Genomic DNA, 16448 nt, shown 5'->3' with positions numbered 1-16448 from the left:
CGACCTGTTTATTTTCGGGCCGATTCTCATATGCAAGGCACGCCCAACTCCTGAATCATTATTGACAGACCTTTGCTGGTATCAGTATTATGTACGCGTGCCATAAAGTGGAAGACATGAGAAGACGGAGATATGGAAGAAAATGGAGGAGAGAGAGATACGCTATCGTTCATAAGTGTTAGGACACTTAGAAATCTGAGGCTAATCTTGTCTTACTTATATATGAGGCTTATCAGGAAATTACTAAAACTATTATTTAGGAATTTTTATCTGGATCTTCTTACTTGATAAGTTGCTAACTAATAATATTAAACAATTGACAAGCTACAGATGGTAGATTTCATAATTTTATGCCGAATAGGATAATTTGTAAATGATTTGTAACTTGTAAAAGTGATTTGTAAAACATTATTTGATTTATTACCGAATTTGTTACTGTTATAGAAGAAGATTCATTAGTATACATTTAATTATTGACATTTAATTATTTAGATTTAATTATTGGTCATTTCTGACTGGTAATTTATCAAATTTCACTAATAATATTAGCTATTTACCAAGTGTTCAGCTCGACAAATTGTAAAGTACAAATTAAATAATAATACAAAAAAATATTAGCTCAACTGTGCAAACGGGTTCAAAAGCTGTTCTGATACTTATGAACGGGGTTGCAAGCACAAAGGAAAAACTAGGAATCTTGTGTGGGTTGACAAATCCATTTCTCACTCGTGTTCTCTTCCTGAGGCTTAGAAAACAGAAACGGCCATACACTGCAACTTTCTTCTTATTCATCAATGCGTTTGACACGATATTTGTGCATATAAGTGCACGCGGGCGTAATACGAGCTTCGTTGTTTCTATTTTATCTGGTAGGTTGACTGTTCGTTCGTGTGGATATCCGCCAGACGGAATAATGTCAAGGACAAGAGGCGGTCAATCGGCCAAATGACAAATTTGTAAACGATTGACGCAAAGTGCACACACTCTCTATTTAAAGTACGATATACTTGGCTTATCAGCTTGTGTATTTTTGGTATGACCAATCGACTAATTTGATTAAATTGACCGATTCGCGTGGACATTTCGGAGCTACCTTCTATATACTTACACACACATTCACGAGTAGGATAAGATAGGATTATTTCGGTGAAGTTAAATAATTTGTCTTAAAATTCTCCAAAAATTCGATTATGAGAAATTTTTAGATAACATACATTTAAAATGTGTATAGTCATCGATTGCAGAATTTATTTTGTAATCTTGTATCGACACGACTCATCTTACGTACATGCATCACTTTTATCTCAATCCCTTTATACACAATTTAAAGTCTATTGTGATATCTTTCTTGCCTTAATGTTTCCCGATTTTGTCTCACGCGTAATAATGTGCTGCTGCCATAAATCACGAATAAAGTAAAGGGTGGAAATAATTGGTAACCCATAGAGCAAAATTTCCAACGAAATTATCCGGTATACTATGAATGTTCAATAAATTTCCATCAAACTGGTCACGTACACAAGGCTTCATCGCATCGAGAAATTCTTTCTCGTGATCGATGCAATTTTCGGCCATAATTCACTTAATCGTGGAATTAAATATCGTGCACGTGAACTGTTACTTCCCTTTTATTATAGTTTGTCGCGTTATTTCAGAAATTTTTAACAAGGTACAACAAATGAAATCAATGAAACCTAGATAAATATTATATAACATAATAAATAATATAATAATATACTATAATAATATAATAAATATAGAATAAATATTATATAATGTAATATTAATCCATAAAGTAAGGTATAAGACGTAATGTAAGGTATAAGACGTGATAATTGGTTGAAATTAATTCAACAAAATAATACTTGTGTTTATATAAGATAATGATACAAAAGCTTTTAAAAATTATTTGTAGGAATCAATGCCACAAGGATTACTATTATAAAACACACATGATGGCATGATGAAATAGTTATTCTAGGTTATATAAATTTATTATACAACAGGTTTATTTGAATCAAGAAATTCGATATGGAAGTTTAAATACGAATCGCAATACATTCAAAATTCAAGAAAAGATTTTTTTTTATTATTTAATTTGTGCTTTACAATTTGTCCAGCTGAACATTTGGCAAATTTTGTTAACTTAATTGCTAACTAACATGTGGATGGCTACCCTCAGCCGAATACTATCTTCGACTTTGACTATTTTATTTCTTTAGTGAGGTCAGTGGCGTGTTTTCTTTTTTGACTTCTTTCTATGAGAGTTTTGCTCGCTTCAACAGCCAGCTGGTTTGAATGTGTTGCCGTTCTTTCCTTGTATTTCTCTGCGTATCTGCCGATTTCTTCTTTGACTGTTGGTATTTTTAAGTCTTTGCATATATCCTCGTTTCCGACATACCATAGGGCGTTGACTATTGTTCTCGGTATCTTCGAACAAACGGTTTTATCAAATTTCTGGTTTGCGAGTGACAATTGTTCGTATTAGGAGTGCGCTCAAAGATGTTACTAGATATCCGTCAGAGGGATGCGACCACACAGGATCGATCGTTGTGTAGGGATGTGGGTCAGGTATACGCCCAAACCCTCTTTTTTTCCTTTTTTTTTTTTGTACGTGGAGAAATTCTCATGAACGCCCCGCCACTTTTCTGGGAAGTGGCAGAATAGTATCGGACTTTGCGACTAAAACTTAACGTTAGTGCGCCTAACGCTTATCAGGAGTGCTCCCGGACCGTTTACGCCCAAACCCCCTAAATTTTCCATTCTTCGTCCTTTTTCCCGCTGAACGTATCTTCGTAACGCACAGTTCTCACACAAAACCGTTTCTCCCCTGCCTCGTGGAGTTTCCTTAGTTGCTCATCGAGTCATCTATAACAGAATACTCTTTCAAGCTTTCTAGATTTCCTACAAAAGAATTCTATTTATTACAAATATTATCTAGACTCGATCATATCTAAATTCTGAAAATAGTATAGGGATTTTAGTCAGATTTGTCAGTATATATTATATATATGTCGAAGATGAAAGGAAAACCGGAGCCTTCCCTTTGCAATTTTGAGGAAGCCTTCTAATTCTTTAGCCTAGATTTTATCATAACTGTAATTAAGCAATTGTCATTTGTAATTGTTTGATATTTGTGAAAGCGAAAGTGGGTTCGAGGTGACAACTGGTCGCCGAACGTAGCCACGGTCACGGGATAAACGTTTTGCCTGACGAAGGTGTGAATCGGTTGTATTGTTCTCCCTAGAAATCACATAGAATTGTACTTTAGAGATGTCGATATAATGGGACACACGTTGTATTAGGAATCAATCTCCAGACAGAAACTGCCTAGTAACGGCGTTTGGATCTTTCTCGATGTTTCCAAAGAGTATACAACAAACTTTTGACAGAAATTGCCTAGCAACAACGATTGGAACCTTCTCGATGTCTCCAGCGAGCATATAACAAACAAACGCAGTCGTATAGCGAAAAAGATTTTCATCGGATATTCATTCGTGTGATCGCCTTGGAAAGTGATACATCGAGCAATTTACCGAGTATCTCAGCAATCGTATTTTTTTTTTTGTGTTTAAAATTATTCTACGCATAGTAAAGAGTTATCCCGTTGACCGTGGATTCGTTTGAATCCCGGAACATTGTTAATAGCGTTAATTAAATTCATTATTCGTAAAACCTATCAATCGTTAATCTCACTAATCGTTAAATTTATTATTCGTAAGACATATTATTCGTTCCTCTTATTGTTTGTTAAACTTATTATTCTTTAATCTAATTATTAATTCAACTTATCGTTTGTTAATCTTATCATTTATTAAACTCATTAATCATAATATTTTGTAAAATCTTGTTTATTCGCGTAAATATATTCTCTGTTTCGTAAAACAATGGCTAATTCAAACGAAGAATCATTACGCGCCTTAAATTCTAATGATAACCCGACATATATAAATATAAATATAATAAGTAATATAAATAATATATATAGTACACATAATAATAAAAAATAAATAAATATAAATATAATTGGTAATATAAATAATATATATAATAATAATTAAATAAATACATATATGCATTTATCTATTTCTTTGCAGATGATAGAACACAAAAACTATAATTAATTAACTAACACTATTTGTTAATAAACTAACAAATTACAACTAGAGTAACTATTTATCAAATGTCCAACTGGACAAATTGTAAAGTACAAATTAAATAATAAAAAGAAAATCTAGAGTAACTAAATCAATACAGCGCTTTCCCAGGCATCTCCTTTTTCGGAAAAAGCCACGGACGGGTCGATGCGTTATGTACTTCGTACACCTTACAAGTTCATTGAGTTCCACGCGAGTATTTCAAGATACTACTAAGTCGCCCGGAAAGTTCGTTCCGATTTACATTTCGATTCGATGTGCATTTATCGAATTATATAGGTACCATTTTGTTGCACAACCTTTCTCCATCTTTCACGCAATTTGAATATTCCATGCTTGCAGAACCTCTCGGGTTTTTCAGCGAAAAACTTTTCAACATGATCTATCATGTCGACGAAATTTCTCAAAGATCGGAACGAACTTTCCGAGCTACCCAATACAATAGGATCGATGGTAAAATAAATTTTTATCAAGAATACCATAAAAGTGCAGTTAACTTAAATATCTTCTTATCTTTCAAATTGAAAGTTAAAATTCCTTTATCTTATAATTACGACATCTCATCGTCATCCTTCTCGAAAGTAAATCTTCTTTGGCAGACTCCTTTAACGTTATAATCTTTCTCTTTTTTTTTCTTATTTGGAAAAATTTTACAATCAATTCTCATTGAGAATTATAAATAAATTATTCTGGGGTGCTACTATATCGTGTATAATAAGTGTTTATCGTATGTTTGATTCTAGCTGAATCTAATGTTTAAATCTAACGTTATAATCTAACGAATATTTACGGATATTTCTACATGATCAAAAGGATCAATAAAAACTGCAAATTGATCGACGTTGTTCAAGGATCAGTTCAGTAAGGTGAATTAAAAATAGATATTTGATTCTTACAATATATTTAACACTTAATATAACAATTTAAGAGAAACATAAGTATGTCATCGAATCGAAGAATGATTTCAATAGTAGTCCGTCAAATAGTTCAGTCGACAACCTTCGCTGGGATCTTGAAGCATACTTGGGGTTTGTTTTGTTCATCGACCAAAGACAGTTGGATAGTCAGAGAGATCCTTGGGTAGCTCTTTTCAACGGGCATTTTCAATTGGTAGGTAGCTGATTGTCCTTTCTGCAATGGACACTGTCCACTTACAAGACTCTTGCAGGCATTTTGTTCCGGTAATACGTATGGGATATGGCCACTTCCAAGTTGGACATCTACTACTGGCTTCAGGGATTTTGTATTCTCGACTATAATAAATTATTGGAATTAGAATGGAAAATAAGCAATTTATTTTTGGTATCACAAACACATCGTCAAGATTCTTCTATAGTTCCCTGGCAAGATAATGGAAACAAATAATTCACATTTAAACTTTCAATTTAAATGGAAAACTTGAGCCATTTAGAAACTAACTTGTTCAGCTCTATTTTTTGGAAACCCATATTTTAACATTATATTTAAAATATTATTATTTATTTTAATATTAAGATACAGGATCAATTTTCTCCTAATCAACTATTCAGAAACGATACAAGTAATCTCGGTGAAGTTGATCACTATTTTCATTTCAAATTTGATATACACGTTGTGCCTTAATTTTATTTTAATGTTCTTTTTATCTATTTTTCAGTTATACTTTGTTGCTCTACTTACCAGCATTGAAAACAACGTTAGCCTCAACGGTCTTTCCTCTCACTAAATTGCAGGGCAAAGAGGAACATCCCAAGATCTCCACGCTCACGGGGGATGGACCGGCATTACAGGGCACGTACGATGATTGCATCGAATCGGCGATGAAGAGCACCGCGAAGACGTACACTGCGACAAAAAGTGACCATACTTTCGACATTCAATTAAATTATAATGTTGCTTTAGTAGGAAATTCTTGTTCGTGTACCTGTGTGCTTGAATAATGGCATATTATATTAACATATTATTAAAGTATTGGGTATATTAGCAAGTAAAAATTAGCACATAACAAGATATTCATAAAAAAAGGATATCATTTTTTAAGAAAATTCCATCGATTTTCCAAGCTTATAAAATTTGTAAAACGGACAAATGTTCAACTTGTACAAGAGTATATAATAAATAAATAGAAATAGATGTAAATTGTCGTGTTAGATTTATAAAATGTACAGTATGTACAAGAGCGAATAATAAGTTAATAGAAGCAGATGAAAGTTAAAGATGTTGGTGTTTAGAGTCTGTGAATAGTACTAATAACGATATACGTACCATAGGTGAGGATTGCCATTTTTGCTTCTTGGTATGTGCTGCTCGTTTCACTGTTCGAAGTAACTGAAAATCATAGGACCGTGAATAGGTATTTATTGAGGGTTACTATCTAATCGAGAGTCAGGCATCAGAAACGATTATCATTGTAGAGTTTTGAAAACACTTCAAATGGACACCTGCCGACCAGAAAATTATGTTTGTTGTTCTATTTATCGATAAGATCGTTTGGAAAGTATTGAATTAACGTTCGTGCCCATTCAATTGAAAAAAGTCATATTTTACACCTAAACTGATAATCGCGATTAATCATTTCATTGCAGGTGTCGAGAAACATTTGTGTACTTTACAAACATTTCACATTGACTTTTTGTGTTATAACTAATTATTATTTTATCGAGAAAGTTCTCCAGATATGACTAGTTACATGTGCCGATATTTCAATCGTCACTGAGTCACTTAACGTTGCAAAGGAAAAATTTAATTATAAATTAAGAATCTGCTTTTAATTCAGCCAACTGAAAAAAATGATATAAAGCAAAAGATCTTGTGCATCTAGCATTTCCTTATAAAACAAAAGAAACTTTTGAAACAACCTAGTATTTAAACTTTAACGATATACCAAAGGTAGATACACACGACACATAAAAAAAAAAAGAAGATTATAGAAGATACGAAAGAAACGGAAAGTATATGCTAACTTTTGACACACTAAACATATAATAAATAATAATAAAAATTAATTTAACAATATCAATTTTTTTTACATTTTATTTTTGCTTTTATGCGAAAAGACATTACAATTTCATTTTCTTCGTTTGTTTTTAATATTGAGATCAACATTTCTTCTGAATTTCATTTTTATTCTTTGCGTGATCTCTTAATCTTGCCCATTGTACTTATTATACAATCCATTCATCGCTTTCTGGGCGCTTTTCACAGATTTTTCAGCATCCTCTTTCGTCCATGCAGGGGCATGTACGAACCTCTCGACCAGTCGATCACGCAAAAAGGTTGGTGTGATTGTGAACAAGGTATGGTAAATCGCATAACGCCATGATTCATTCCTAAATGGACATTTGAATAAATATTATAATATTAGCAACCCTTAGCTATGGAATAAAACTTAGAAAGATTTATGATCGATATGTGATTCATTTTTTCCATTATATCGGAATTCAGCTGTTCTAATACAGATGTTAGCTCAAGTACTATATAGTAAGAAATACTTTTTAAGATGCTTATCACTAATCAACCGACGAGATAGTGGCAATCGTTCCCTTAACAACATTATATTCGATTGAATTTTAACACTTCAGTCGATAGAAATCTTCACTCGCGTCCACTATTCCGTTCATTTAGTTAAAATCGTACGTACTCTTAAGTATAATAATTTTCAACCTACTACATTAGATTCTTAAAATTAATTCTTCTCTTTCGATAAAAAAAAGATATATATGCATATTCTCAATTAATTGTTTTAATCGTTTCAAAATTTGAATATTTCAGTACGATCAAAAGTTCATTTTTTAATTTACCATATTATTTTCGTATTTTTTTATTACACTAAATTTTTTTAAATTTCCTTATATTTTCCTTTTTTATATGTTCGATAAAAAGAAAGAAATTTTTTCATTCATTTCTTAATTGTTTCTACATAATTAAAGTTTCATTTTTATTGCTAGACATACTTGTAGGTTGCCGATGGATATCTGTCCAGAAGAGCGCCTTCGAAGATTTCATAGATACGACCGTCCCGTATCGTTTGTACAGTTGTATTTTTCACCAGGGACGAGAAATATTTCATATATCTATATAAGTATTCACCATAAAACTTTTGTACCTCTTTGGGCATCACCCACTTCATCGCCTCAAAGTGGTCAGCTTGTCGAGTAAATATATTGCTCTCTTTAATGAAGGAACCTATGCCATGTGTAAGTAAAGTAAAAAATTATATAAATAATTTCATATATACAAAATTTCTAAATATGATTTGTCAAATAGAATTTTTTCCAAATTTCTTGTGCAATACAAAATTTCTTGGAAATTAAAAGTTTATCATTAAGGGGGCATTCTCCTGTGAATATTACAAAATATAACAATTTTCATGAATTTTTTTCAAAGTGATGGTGCGTCTAATTCTTTCTATATATACAGGGTGGTTGGTAACTGGTGTTACAAGCGGAAAGGGGGTGATTCTACGTAAAAAAAGAAGTCGAAAATATAGAATAAAAATTTTTCGTTCGAGGCTTTGTTTTCGAGAAAATCGACTTTGAATTTTCGCTCGGTACGCGTGCACTTCATCACGTCTCGTTATAACGGATCTCACTGTAGATCGTTGTCTCGATGAAAAAATTAAAAAAAGATTTTTATTCTATATTTTTGACTTCTTTTTTCGCGTAGAATCACCCCCTTTCAGCTTTCTATTGCATAACGACAACGTGTAATCCAACGAAGGTTCGTTTCACGCTCCTAACCCTAATTCTAACGTAAACCCGGCATATATATATATTTTTTGTCTTTTATAGTACATCTACAATCATTTCTTGTAGCTTATTTAGTTACTTTTTCGTTATACGTAACGATTTGTCATAGAGTTTTAGTTAATTGTTTTGTGATCTTATCTCGCCCGCAGTAAACGGTGTGTTTAAAAATCGTATCTCGCACACATAAGTGATTAGAGCTTTCAGAATGGACTAAGATGGAAAACTCAAAAGGGATCCTAAACAATATGCTTATCGTTATCGTGTATATCAAAGTAAATAATTTACGTTGAATGTTGAGAAAATGGCAAATGCCTAAATTACAAACTCCGAAATTTTATTCCTCTTTTCGGTAATCGTTAAATAAAGGTATGATGAATTCAACATAAAAATGTAATTTTGGTACTGACGAGAATTGGTAAGATGTGGTGAAATAACCGGTAAAAATTTCAGACCAGTTTTTGAGATTTTTACCCGTTATTCCACGACTCACTAGCTCTCGTTCTTACCAAAATTATATTTTCATGTGAAGTTTATCATACCTTTTTCATTTAATAATTACCGAAAAGAGAGTTAAATTTCGGAATTTGTGATTAAACGTTCGCTATTTTGCTAATTTCCAACATAAATTATTTACTTTGTTAAGGACAATAACGATAAACACGCTGATATAACTTGAGCTTTTTAATTTAGTTCACTCTGAGTGCTCTAATCGTCTACACCAGCGAGATACAATTGTTAGGTGCGCATTTATTGCGGACGAGATGAAACCAAGAAACAATTAATTAAAACAATTTGTCAACGTTCAACAAAAGAATGCTTTCCCTTAATCACGTTTACAAATAATTTTCTTATTACGTTAAATTTCCAAATAATTTATTGTACACAAGTAGAAAGCATAGCAAAATATTTTTTGCATAAAACTGCTCTCTTTTTATGGAAGAATCTTGTATTTATATTTGAAAATGCTATGCCTTGGTTACCAGGAACGACGCTAACAACTCTGATGCCATACTTCTTCAACTCCACCCTAAGGCCTGTGGCCCAGGCGCTAATAGCAGCCTTGGTTCCACTATAAACCGAAGCTCCTGGAATTGGCTGCGTCTTACAGTGGCTTGAGACTACGATAATCCGACTATAATGGGCGCGGATAATCGGCATCAATTCTTGCGTGACTATCATAGCACCAAGAAAGTTAACTTCCAACTGATTCTTAAGCTGCCCATACGTTTGCCATTCGAATTCGCCGAAGACCATCACGGCTGCGTTATTGATTACACATCGTAACACTGGAATCGATATTCTATTATATAGGTATGCTCGTTTCATTTGTTTTTTCTTTTAAACCAGCCACCATTTTTCCCAAATTTACCCAAATTCGTTCGAATGCTCTATTAACAATTTGTTAATATCTTTGTTAGACTATGGTTACATGTTATCTATATTAGTGACTGCGGTTACCTGAGATCCATGAAATGAAACAAGTGACACAAGATATGATTAGTATTTCAGCTGTTATATGAGCCGCTCATAAGCCAAAAGCAGAAAAGGAAAAGTAATGATATTAAAAATTCTATATTTCAGCTTACCTTGCAATTTGCTAGTATTTATATTATATCTCCTTATAATAAATAAGCTCATAGCGGTGAGTAATCTGTTCTTTAAAAATTGGATACCAATCTTATATTTTGGTATGTAATGAAAATAAGAAATTGATAAGTTGTACTGAGAGACTCATATATTCATATCAGAGCGAGAAATATGAAGTGTGAGTGAGATAGAGAGAATGGCTCGTCTGATGATTCATTAGTACAAGTACATATATTTCTAGCATTTTCATGTCTAGAATTGACCCTACAAATATTTCGCACGTATTTCATAGTACCCTGTATAGATTTTTATGAGTGTGTACATCTCAGTATTTAGATGTATCATCTGTTGGAATCATGTTAGTATGCACATTCATTGTAATCACAGACTTGATCGTGCTAAGTAATTTACCTAATCTTTTTTCCGCTATAGTACGACGAACGGAATCCGTGAAACCTGTAGTGCTATTCAGTTCCATGAGATCTAAAGGGAAAACGATTACTCCTTCATCTTCTAGTTTTTGAACCGAGGGACTATCCATTTGTAATACACCCGCTATTACAGTTGCCCCCAGTTGTCGGCAATACAGAGCCAGACTGTATCCTAACCCTGAACCGCAGCCAGTTATGACAATCACATCATTCGAAGTCAGTTTGTCTCGAGATTTTAGATGGCAATATAGGTAAGAGGCACCTGAAAGATTATTCGAAAAATCCTTTTCCACATCTTAATAACGTATGTTATAACACGTTCCGTGCCGGACCGATTTTTGATTATTTTTCGTTCAGCCTGCGTGGGGCGTACACGCTCTACATTATTACGATTAATAGTTTTGCTTCTGATAGATTTACTTATACCTTACAATTTTTTCAATAGTGCAATTAACATAATTATAAAGAAAAGGATGTGTTGTCTAAGATGTATTAGACATCAAAGCAATAAATTTAATTTTTAACCGTTTGAATCCCAAGCAGCGCGACCGCGCTATTCAAATTTTGTGTCGAAAAGTCCCAGTACATTTGAACATAACGGACGACTGACGGTATTTTGTATTTCATTGTTATCTTCTCAATAATTTTGATTGAACAAAACTTGAAATATTTATAAACTAATAGTACGCATATATAATAATATAGATACATTCCATAAAAATAACAAATATGACGAGCGCTATTGCGCCGCTTGTTTCTCTTCGCAATCGATTAAGACGAGCGCTATGGCACTGTTTGGGATTTTTCGATTCCGTTTATTCAAAGACCCCTGGCACTCAAACGGTTAAGAAATTCTTTTAACAAACACATAGATTTACTCTACCCTAAAATTCCAAATGGCTGAAATGAAAGTATCCGCTCCACGCGACACGGAGCGTGTGAATTTATAATTCGATAGAGATAGTGTTACATTTTTTTTATTAAAATTTTATTTAATTTTTAATTTGCTACTTGAATGTATTAAACCAGACTAAACTAATGAAACAATTAGATAACAAAGTATCGTAGTTATATTGAATCATTGACCTTCCCGCTGATGGCGCATTTTGATAGACCCAGTCTACCGATCAATAGAAAGGAAGATAAAATGTGCGTCTATGTATGTATAGTCAGAGAGGACTTCCTCTCTGATATACTTAAATGGATGCGTTTAGTTCACAATTCAAAGATATATCCGATACGAATTTTATTATAGTCATATATCTTATCATGATTTAAAATTCATTTGGTTTCTTTTGTTTTATTTATCTGCTTTGTATAAAAAATTTGTGTACTATCAATAAACGCTAATTAATTATAATAAATATTATGTTCTTACCGATACCGCATAAGGACACCGTTGGAACCAAGTACTTATGTCCCTTGTTCCATAAATAATAAAGGCCTATCGAAGTCGCTACATCTGCTAGGAATATCCCAGAGTACCTCTTGATATATCCAAATAATCCCATTTCAAAAATTAATACGGTATCAAATTTACAGATATTTCACCTCTCAGATGGCACTGTTCGAATAAGTTAATTCTATGTTTCTCTACACTTTGTATGTATGAAATCCTTGTAAAGAGACAGAGAAAAAGAGAAAGACTACGGATATAATACACACAGTAATATAATTCACACAGTAAAAAGAAACAGATAAAATTTTGATATGATATATGTGAAATATTTATACAAATAGGATCAAAGTTCTGATTTTACGAATTATAATAGTATAACTGTTTACTAATAAGAATGTACTCGTATTAATGTTTCTTTAATTAATGTCTGTGGTAATTAATATATGAATTCACAATATGAAAATCACCATAGAATCACTTAGATCACTAGGTATAAACAGTAAAAATCAGAAGGATGAATAAAAACACACACAAGAGACGAAGCGGTGTTATTCTCGTCTTGATCACAAATGGCTGCTATGGGACGCGTGCAGAAAGAAAGAAACCTAAATATCCCCACTCTTTCACAATGCTTCACGATGGATCCTCTCAAAATTCCAACGGTAATACACCATGTAATACACAAAATGTGTGTAACTCAAAAACAAAGTAAAATTTAACGATCATATAAGCATGATATAATATTTCTATTTATTACAAAAGTAAAGGTTTTCTTTCCTTTTTCTATAAACTAGTTTCTTTTCGTATAAAATTGATTCGATATGCCAGAGTTTGATCTGTTAAGAGATGTTAATATTTCATGAACGAATATTTCTCTCGGTTCGGTTACCAGACTCTGATTTGAATTGTAAACATGTCACACAATGTATGAATAAATGGAATACGATGAAGTTTCTAAAAGCTGCTACGGCAGTCCTATATTGTTAATGTTACTAAGCACAACTTAAAAGATTTGCTTTTTAACGTATACACATTCCCGGTTTTTCGATCGAAAAAATGTTGGAAACAATACAACAAAATCGACGTTTTAAATAAGCTATAATACCGTTTTAAAATAAGCAACAACATAAACAACAAAGTAGCGCGTTTCTAATTAGTGTCACTCCTATGACAGTTACAAAATCTTGTCTGCACACAGTTCGTTCCTATTATTAGTGGAAATGATATTAGCAACGTTCTTTTCTTTCTTTCGTTTAATTTTGCACATGATAGTATAAAAAACTCTTTCATATAATCATTACAGAAAATTTCTTGTAAATTTATAAGTCTTTACAGAGTGAAATATACAGCTTAATGTTAAGGCATACTTTACATAAAAATTAACAAATATTGGCTAGCAGTATACTATATCTTATGCTAGTTATTTCTTTAGAATGAAATTATAAGACAGTGAATACATATTCGTTCGACTATAATCCAAAATTATTACATTATCTTACAAGCTTCATTTATATATGTCTTCATTTACGTGGTACTCCTACAGTTTCCTTCAAACATCGCTTTGAAATGTGGAGTATATTAAATACCAGCGGGTTTATCAGCAACTAAAATGTTCGGATCCGCGCGAAGATCGTAACTTGGATCGCCGTCTGTAGCCATTCGTCCAAGCCACGAGAATAGAATTAACATTCCAATGAAAGCTAATATTACCATGATTCCTAGCACCGTATATCTCCTGTATTGCGGACTGGGTGTATTTCTACGTCGCGTTGGTGGGCTAACTATCAACTTCCACCACCTTAAGAACCATTCGATGGCAGGCTTTCTTCTGTATTTATTTTCATCATGATCAAATGATATTTCTTTCGGATCGTCATATGCTTCGCAAACTTTTCTTGATGTTGACTGAGACAATCCCATGGATGAATCGATATTTACAATTGAATAAGGTGGCCCAACCTTTTGATTATTTAAATGCACATTATTTATGTTACTGTGAACTGAGTTAACATTGCCAACAGAACGTGATGTAGCGATTGATGGTGATGAAGTTGTTAATGTGTGGTTCTGATACGAAGTGGTCTCAATTTTCAATGAAGGATGCTCCTGTTCTGGTTTTTGCTCTCTGTCTTCACTGAGCTATAAAAGATAATTTCAATATATAGATGTTCTGTATATGTATGTTATGTATTTTATTATGTACATTTAAATATAATACATACCAAAGGTAAACCTAAACCAGCTCGTGCCCAATTTACTCCTGCTAACTTTTCTCTCAATACATCTGCCACAGGAGAAACCAATTTTGAGTCAGGAAATATGCGTTCCTTACAAGTTGGACATGTGTATCCTGCTGGTGCTGTAGTTTCTGGTAATTCCCTGGCATATTTGTCCAAACATGCCCAATGATACATGTGATAGCATGTTAGCCGAACACAATCTCCTTCGCTTAAATTTACGGAGCATAATGTACATATTGGATTGTAATCATGGTCATGTAGCCACAAAATATACGATTGAACAATACACTGAAAAAAATATAAATATTTATCAGTTAAGTAATCTTAATATAGATGAAAAAGGGACGAGAATTACTTTGACTGGAGAATTAGTGAAAATTATTTGTTCATGATTTCTTCGTCAAAGTACATTCTTTGCAAATTGTTTTATGAAAAATAGAATACAATACCTTCGGGTGATTCGTAACCATGCAATGTTCACAAACATTGACACGGTGTTCAAAACAAAACAGATTTGTAACTCTTCTTTTCGGACACTTGCACAGCCCCATAGTTACGATAAAAGTAATACGTTTATAACATTAAATAAATTATCAACAATACAAAAAAATCTAGTTACTTAAAAACACTTTTATAAACGGATAATTTTATATGACATTTCGTGATCTTACAAAATTTTAAGCTACATTATGCGGTACGGGTTCCATCTTTCATCAGCCACGTCGTCTGACATTTTTCACAAATGGCACAGAAGAATGGACCAATAAGATTCTTCGATTCACCGGTAACGAATAAACATCCATAAGTTACTGTACACATTCTCCGATTTATTTACAAGAAAACTATTCGTTTATAAAATAATATTAAAACTGATATTTTTTTCACATTAAAAGAATCTTTCTTTAGTAAGCATAAAATATTGTTTCAATCATATAATTAACATATCTCATCTCCAATAGAACAAATCACATACAATTATAAATAAATAATAATTTACATCATATAAGTATCTCTATAACAAAATAATTACTAATTTATAATAATGTTACACAGTTAATAATTTTTGTATACTATAACGAAGTACATACACTTTTTTTTTATACGATAACGGAGATCATCTTGTAAATACTGTTAAAATGGCTACGTTGTATCGCGCCTTAAATTACTTAGGAAAAAATATATTATCGATAGGACAAAATAGAAATATATCGTTATCTCCAATAACGCGTATTAAGGAAAGTGAGTATGATTACATTTATTAAGGTATAACATCATTTATTGTTTGAATTGATGTTCCTAACCTATAATTTTGAATTTAGTCATAGAAAAGAAAGAAGGAAACACATTAACTATTGAAGCCGTGATTAAACCAGACCCATATGAAGGGCGGTTTTTAAAACCTAAAAACGGGGCATGTCCTATTTGTTCTTCTGGTCTTAACATTAAACATACAGTAAGAGTTTAATATCTTGTCGTATTACGATCTTCCTTGTCTCTGGATAATTAAACTGATTCTTTTAGGATGTACTTATCCTAAATCAATTTGTTAGATCAGATGGATGCATATTACCACGTAGGATTACAGGTCTTTGCAAGGTGCAACAAAAGAGAATTAGTTCATTGATCCTAATGGCTCAATATGCAGGTTGGTAGATTAATCATAGCAATGCAATTTTCAATCTACAGTAAATAAATTGATACACTTATGCTTAGGATTAATGCAAAGGAGAGCTCCTGGAGGTGGTTTACTTCATCCTTTACAACGAAGGAAATGGAAAAAATTTAATAGCTACTACTGTGAAAGAACTATTAAAGCTAGATATAAGTAATAGTTTACAAACAGTATAATAAATAATTAAACAATATTATAGTATTTTGAATGATTTAGTTTTATTTTCAATATCTAA

At 32.4% G+C, this 16448-nt stretch overlaps 3 protein-coding genes and 1 long non-coding RNA gene across 7 annotated transcripts; 2 read left to right on the top strand and 2 right to left on the bottom strand.

The window, feature by feature from the left end:
* Positions 1–5037: 5037 nt before the first annotated feature.
* Positions 5038–12890, bottom strand: LOC126872147 (retinol dehydrogenase 7). 4 transcript variants are annotated; one of them, XM_050631774.1, is made up of 7 exons: positions 12281–12877; positions 10883–11164; positions 9856–10170; positions 8090–8321; positions 7298–7465; positions 6402–6464; positions 5838–5981 (listed from the first exon to the last, which is right to left on the bottom strand). In XM_050631774.1, exons 1-6 carry the CDS (start codon positions 12411–12413, stop codon positions 6449–6451), a joined length of 1146 nt encoding a protein of 381 aa, XP_050487731.1. In that variant the 5' UTR covers positions 12414–12877; the 3' UTR covers positions 5838–5981; positions 6402–6448. The 4 variants fall into 4 exon arrangements, with proteins under 4 accessions (XP_050487733.1, XP_050487731.1, XP_050487732.1 ...); XM_050631776.1 differs by lacking the exons at positions 7298–7465; positions 8090–8321; positions 9856–10170 and adding an exon at positions 5038–5410 and having other exon boundaries at positions 5817–5981; positions 12281–12890; XM_050631775.1 differs by lacking the exons at positions 5838–5981; positions 6402–6464 and having other exon boundaries at positions 7166–7465; positions 9865–10170; positions 12281–12879.
* Positions 5635–5883, top strand: LOC126872181 (uncharacterized). The gene is made up of 2 exons (XR_007691901.1): positions 5635–5697; positions 5794–5883. It is a non-coding gene; the product is annotated as an uncharacterized LOC126872181 (long non-coding RNA).
* Positions 12891–13755: 865 nt separating the features above from the next.
* LOC126872152 (zinc finger protein-like 1) lies at positions 13756–15272 on the bottom strand. Its single transcript, XM_050631782.1, has 3 exons — positions 14991–15272; positions 14524–14829; positions 13756–14440 (listed from the first exon to the last, which is right to left on the bottom strand). Exons 1-3 carry the CDS (start codon positions 15090–15092, stop codon positions 13880–13882), a joined length of 969 nt encoding a protein of 322 aa, XP_050487739.1. The 5' UTR covers positions 15093–15272; the 3' UTR covers positions 13756–13879.
* A 135-nt stretch (positions 15273–15407) lies between these two features.
* Positions 15408–16421, top strand: LOC126872159 (28S ribosomal protein S18a, mitochondrial). The gene is made up of 5 exons (XM_050631789.1): positions 15408–15446; positions 15595–15780; positions 15861–15994; positions 16063–16186; positions 16255–16421. The coding sequence occupies exons 2-5, from the start codon at positions 15678–15680 to the stop codon at positions 16368–16370; spliced, it is 477 nt and encodes a 158-aa protein (XP_050487746.1). The 5' UTR covers positions 15408–15446; positions 15595–15677; the 3' UTR covers positions 16371–16421.
* Positions 16422–16448: the final 27 nt, after the last annotated feature.

The sequence above is a fragment of the Bombus huntii genome, chromosome 12 (assembly GCF_024542735.1).
Source record: "Bombus huntii isolate Logan2020A chromosome 12, iyBomHunt1.1, whole genome shotgun sequence".
NCBI classification, from domain to species: Eukaryota; Metazoa; Arthropoda; class Insecta; order Hymenoptera; family Apidae; genus Bombus; species Bombus huntii.
The sequence above is the reverse complement of the archived record's forward strand: the minus strand, read 5'-3'. Positions and strand labels throughout refer to the sequence as shown.

What these genes read in the sequence shown, in the direction of transcription:
- LOC126872147 (XM_050631773.1), bottom strand. Translation starts at nt 12,413, where the DNA reads ATGGGATTATTTGGATATATCAAGAGGTACTCTGGGATATTCCTAGCA. An exon ending in TATAGCGGAAAAAAGATTAG is followed by an intron (nt 10,171 to 10,882) that starts GTAAATTACTTA and finishes TATCGATTCCAG; the next exon opens with TGTTACGATGTGTAATCAAT. An exon ending in TATCCATCGGCAACCTACAA is followed by an intron (nt 7,466 to 8,089) that starts GTATGTCTAGCA and finishes ATGTCCATTTAG; the next exon opens with GAATGAATCATGGCGTTATG.
- LOC126872159 (XM_050631789.1), top strand. Translation starts at nt 15,678, where the DNA reads ATGGCTACGTTGTATCGCGCCTTAAATTACTTAGGAAAAAATATATTA. An exon ending in GTCTTAACATTAAACATACA is followed by an intron (nt 15,995 to 16,062) that starts GTAAGAGTTTAA and finishes TGATTCTTTTAG; the next exon opens with GATGTACTTATCCTAAATCA. An exon ending in CCTAATGGCTCAATATGCAG is followed by an intron (nt 16,187 to 16,254) that starts GTTGGTAGATTA and finishes ACTTATGCTTAG; the next exon opens with GATTAATGCAAAGGAGAGCT.
- LOC126872152 (XM_050631782.1), bottom strand. Translation starts at nt 15,092, where the DNA reads ATGGGGCTGTGCAAGTGTCCGAAAAGAAGAGTTACAAATCTGTTTTGT. An exon ending in TGGTTACGAATCACCCGAAG is followed by an intron (nt 14,830 to 14,990) that starts GTATTGTATTCT and finishes TATTTTTTTCAG; the next exon opens with TGTATTGTTCAATCGTATAT. An exon ending in CTGGTTTAGGTTTACCTTTG is followed by an intron (nt 14,441 to 14,523) that starts GTATGTATTATA and finishes TATCTTTTATAG; the next exon opens with CTCAGTGAAGACAGAGAGCA.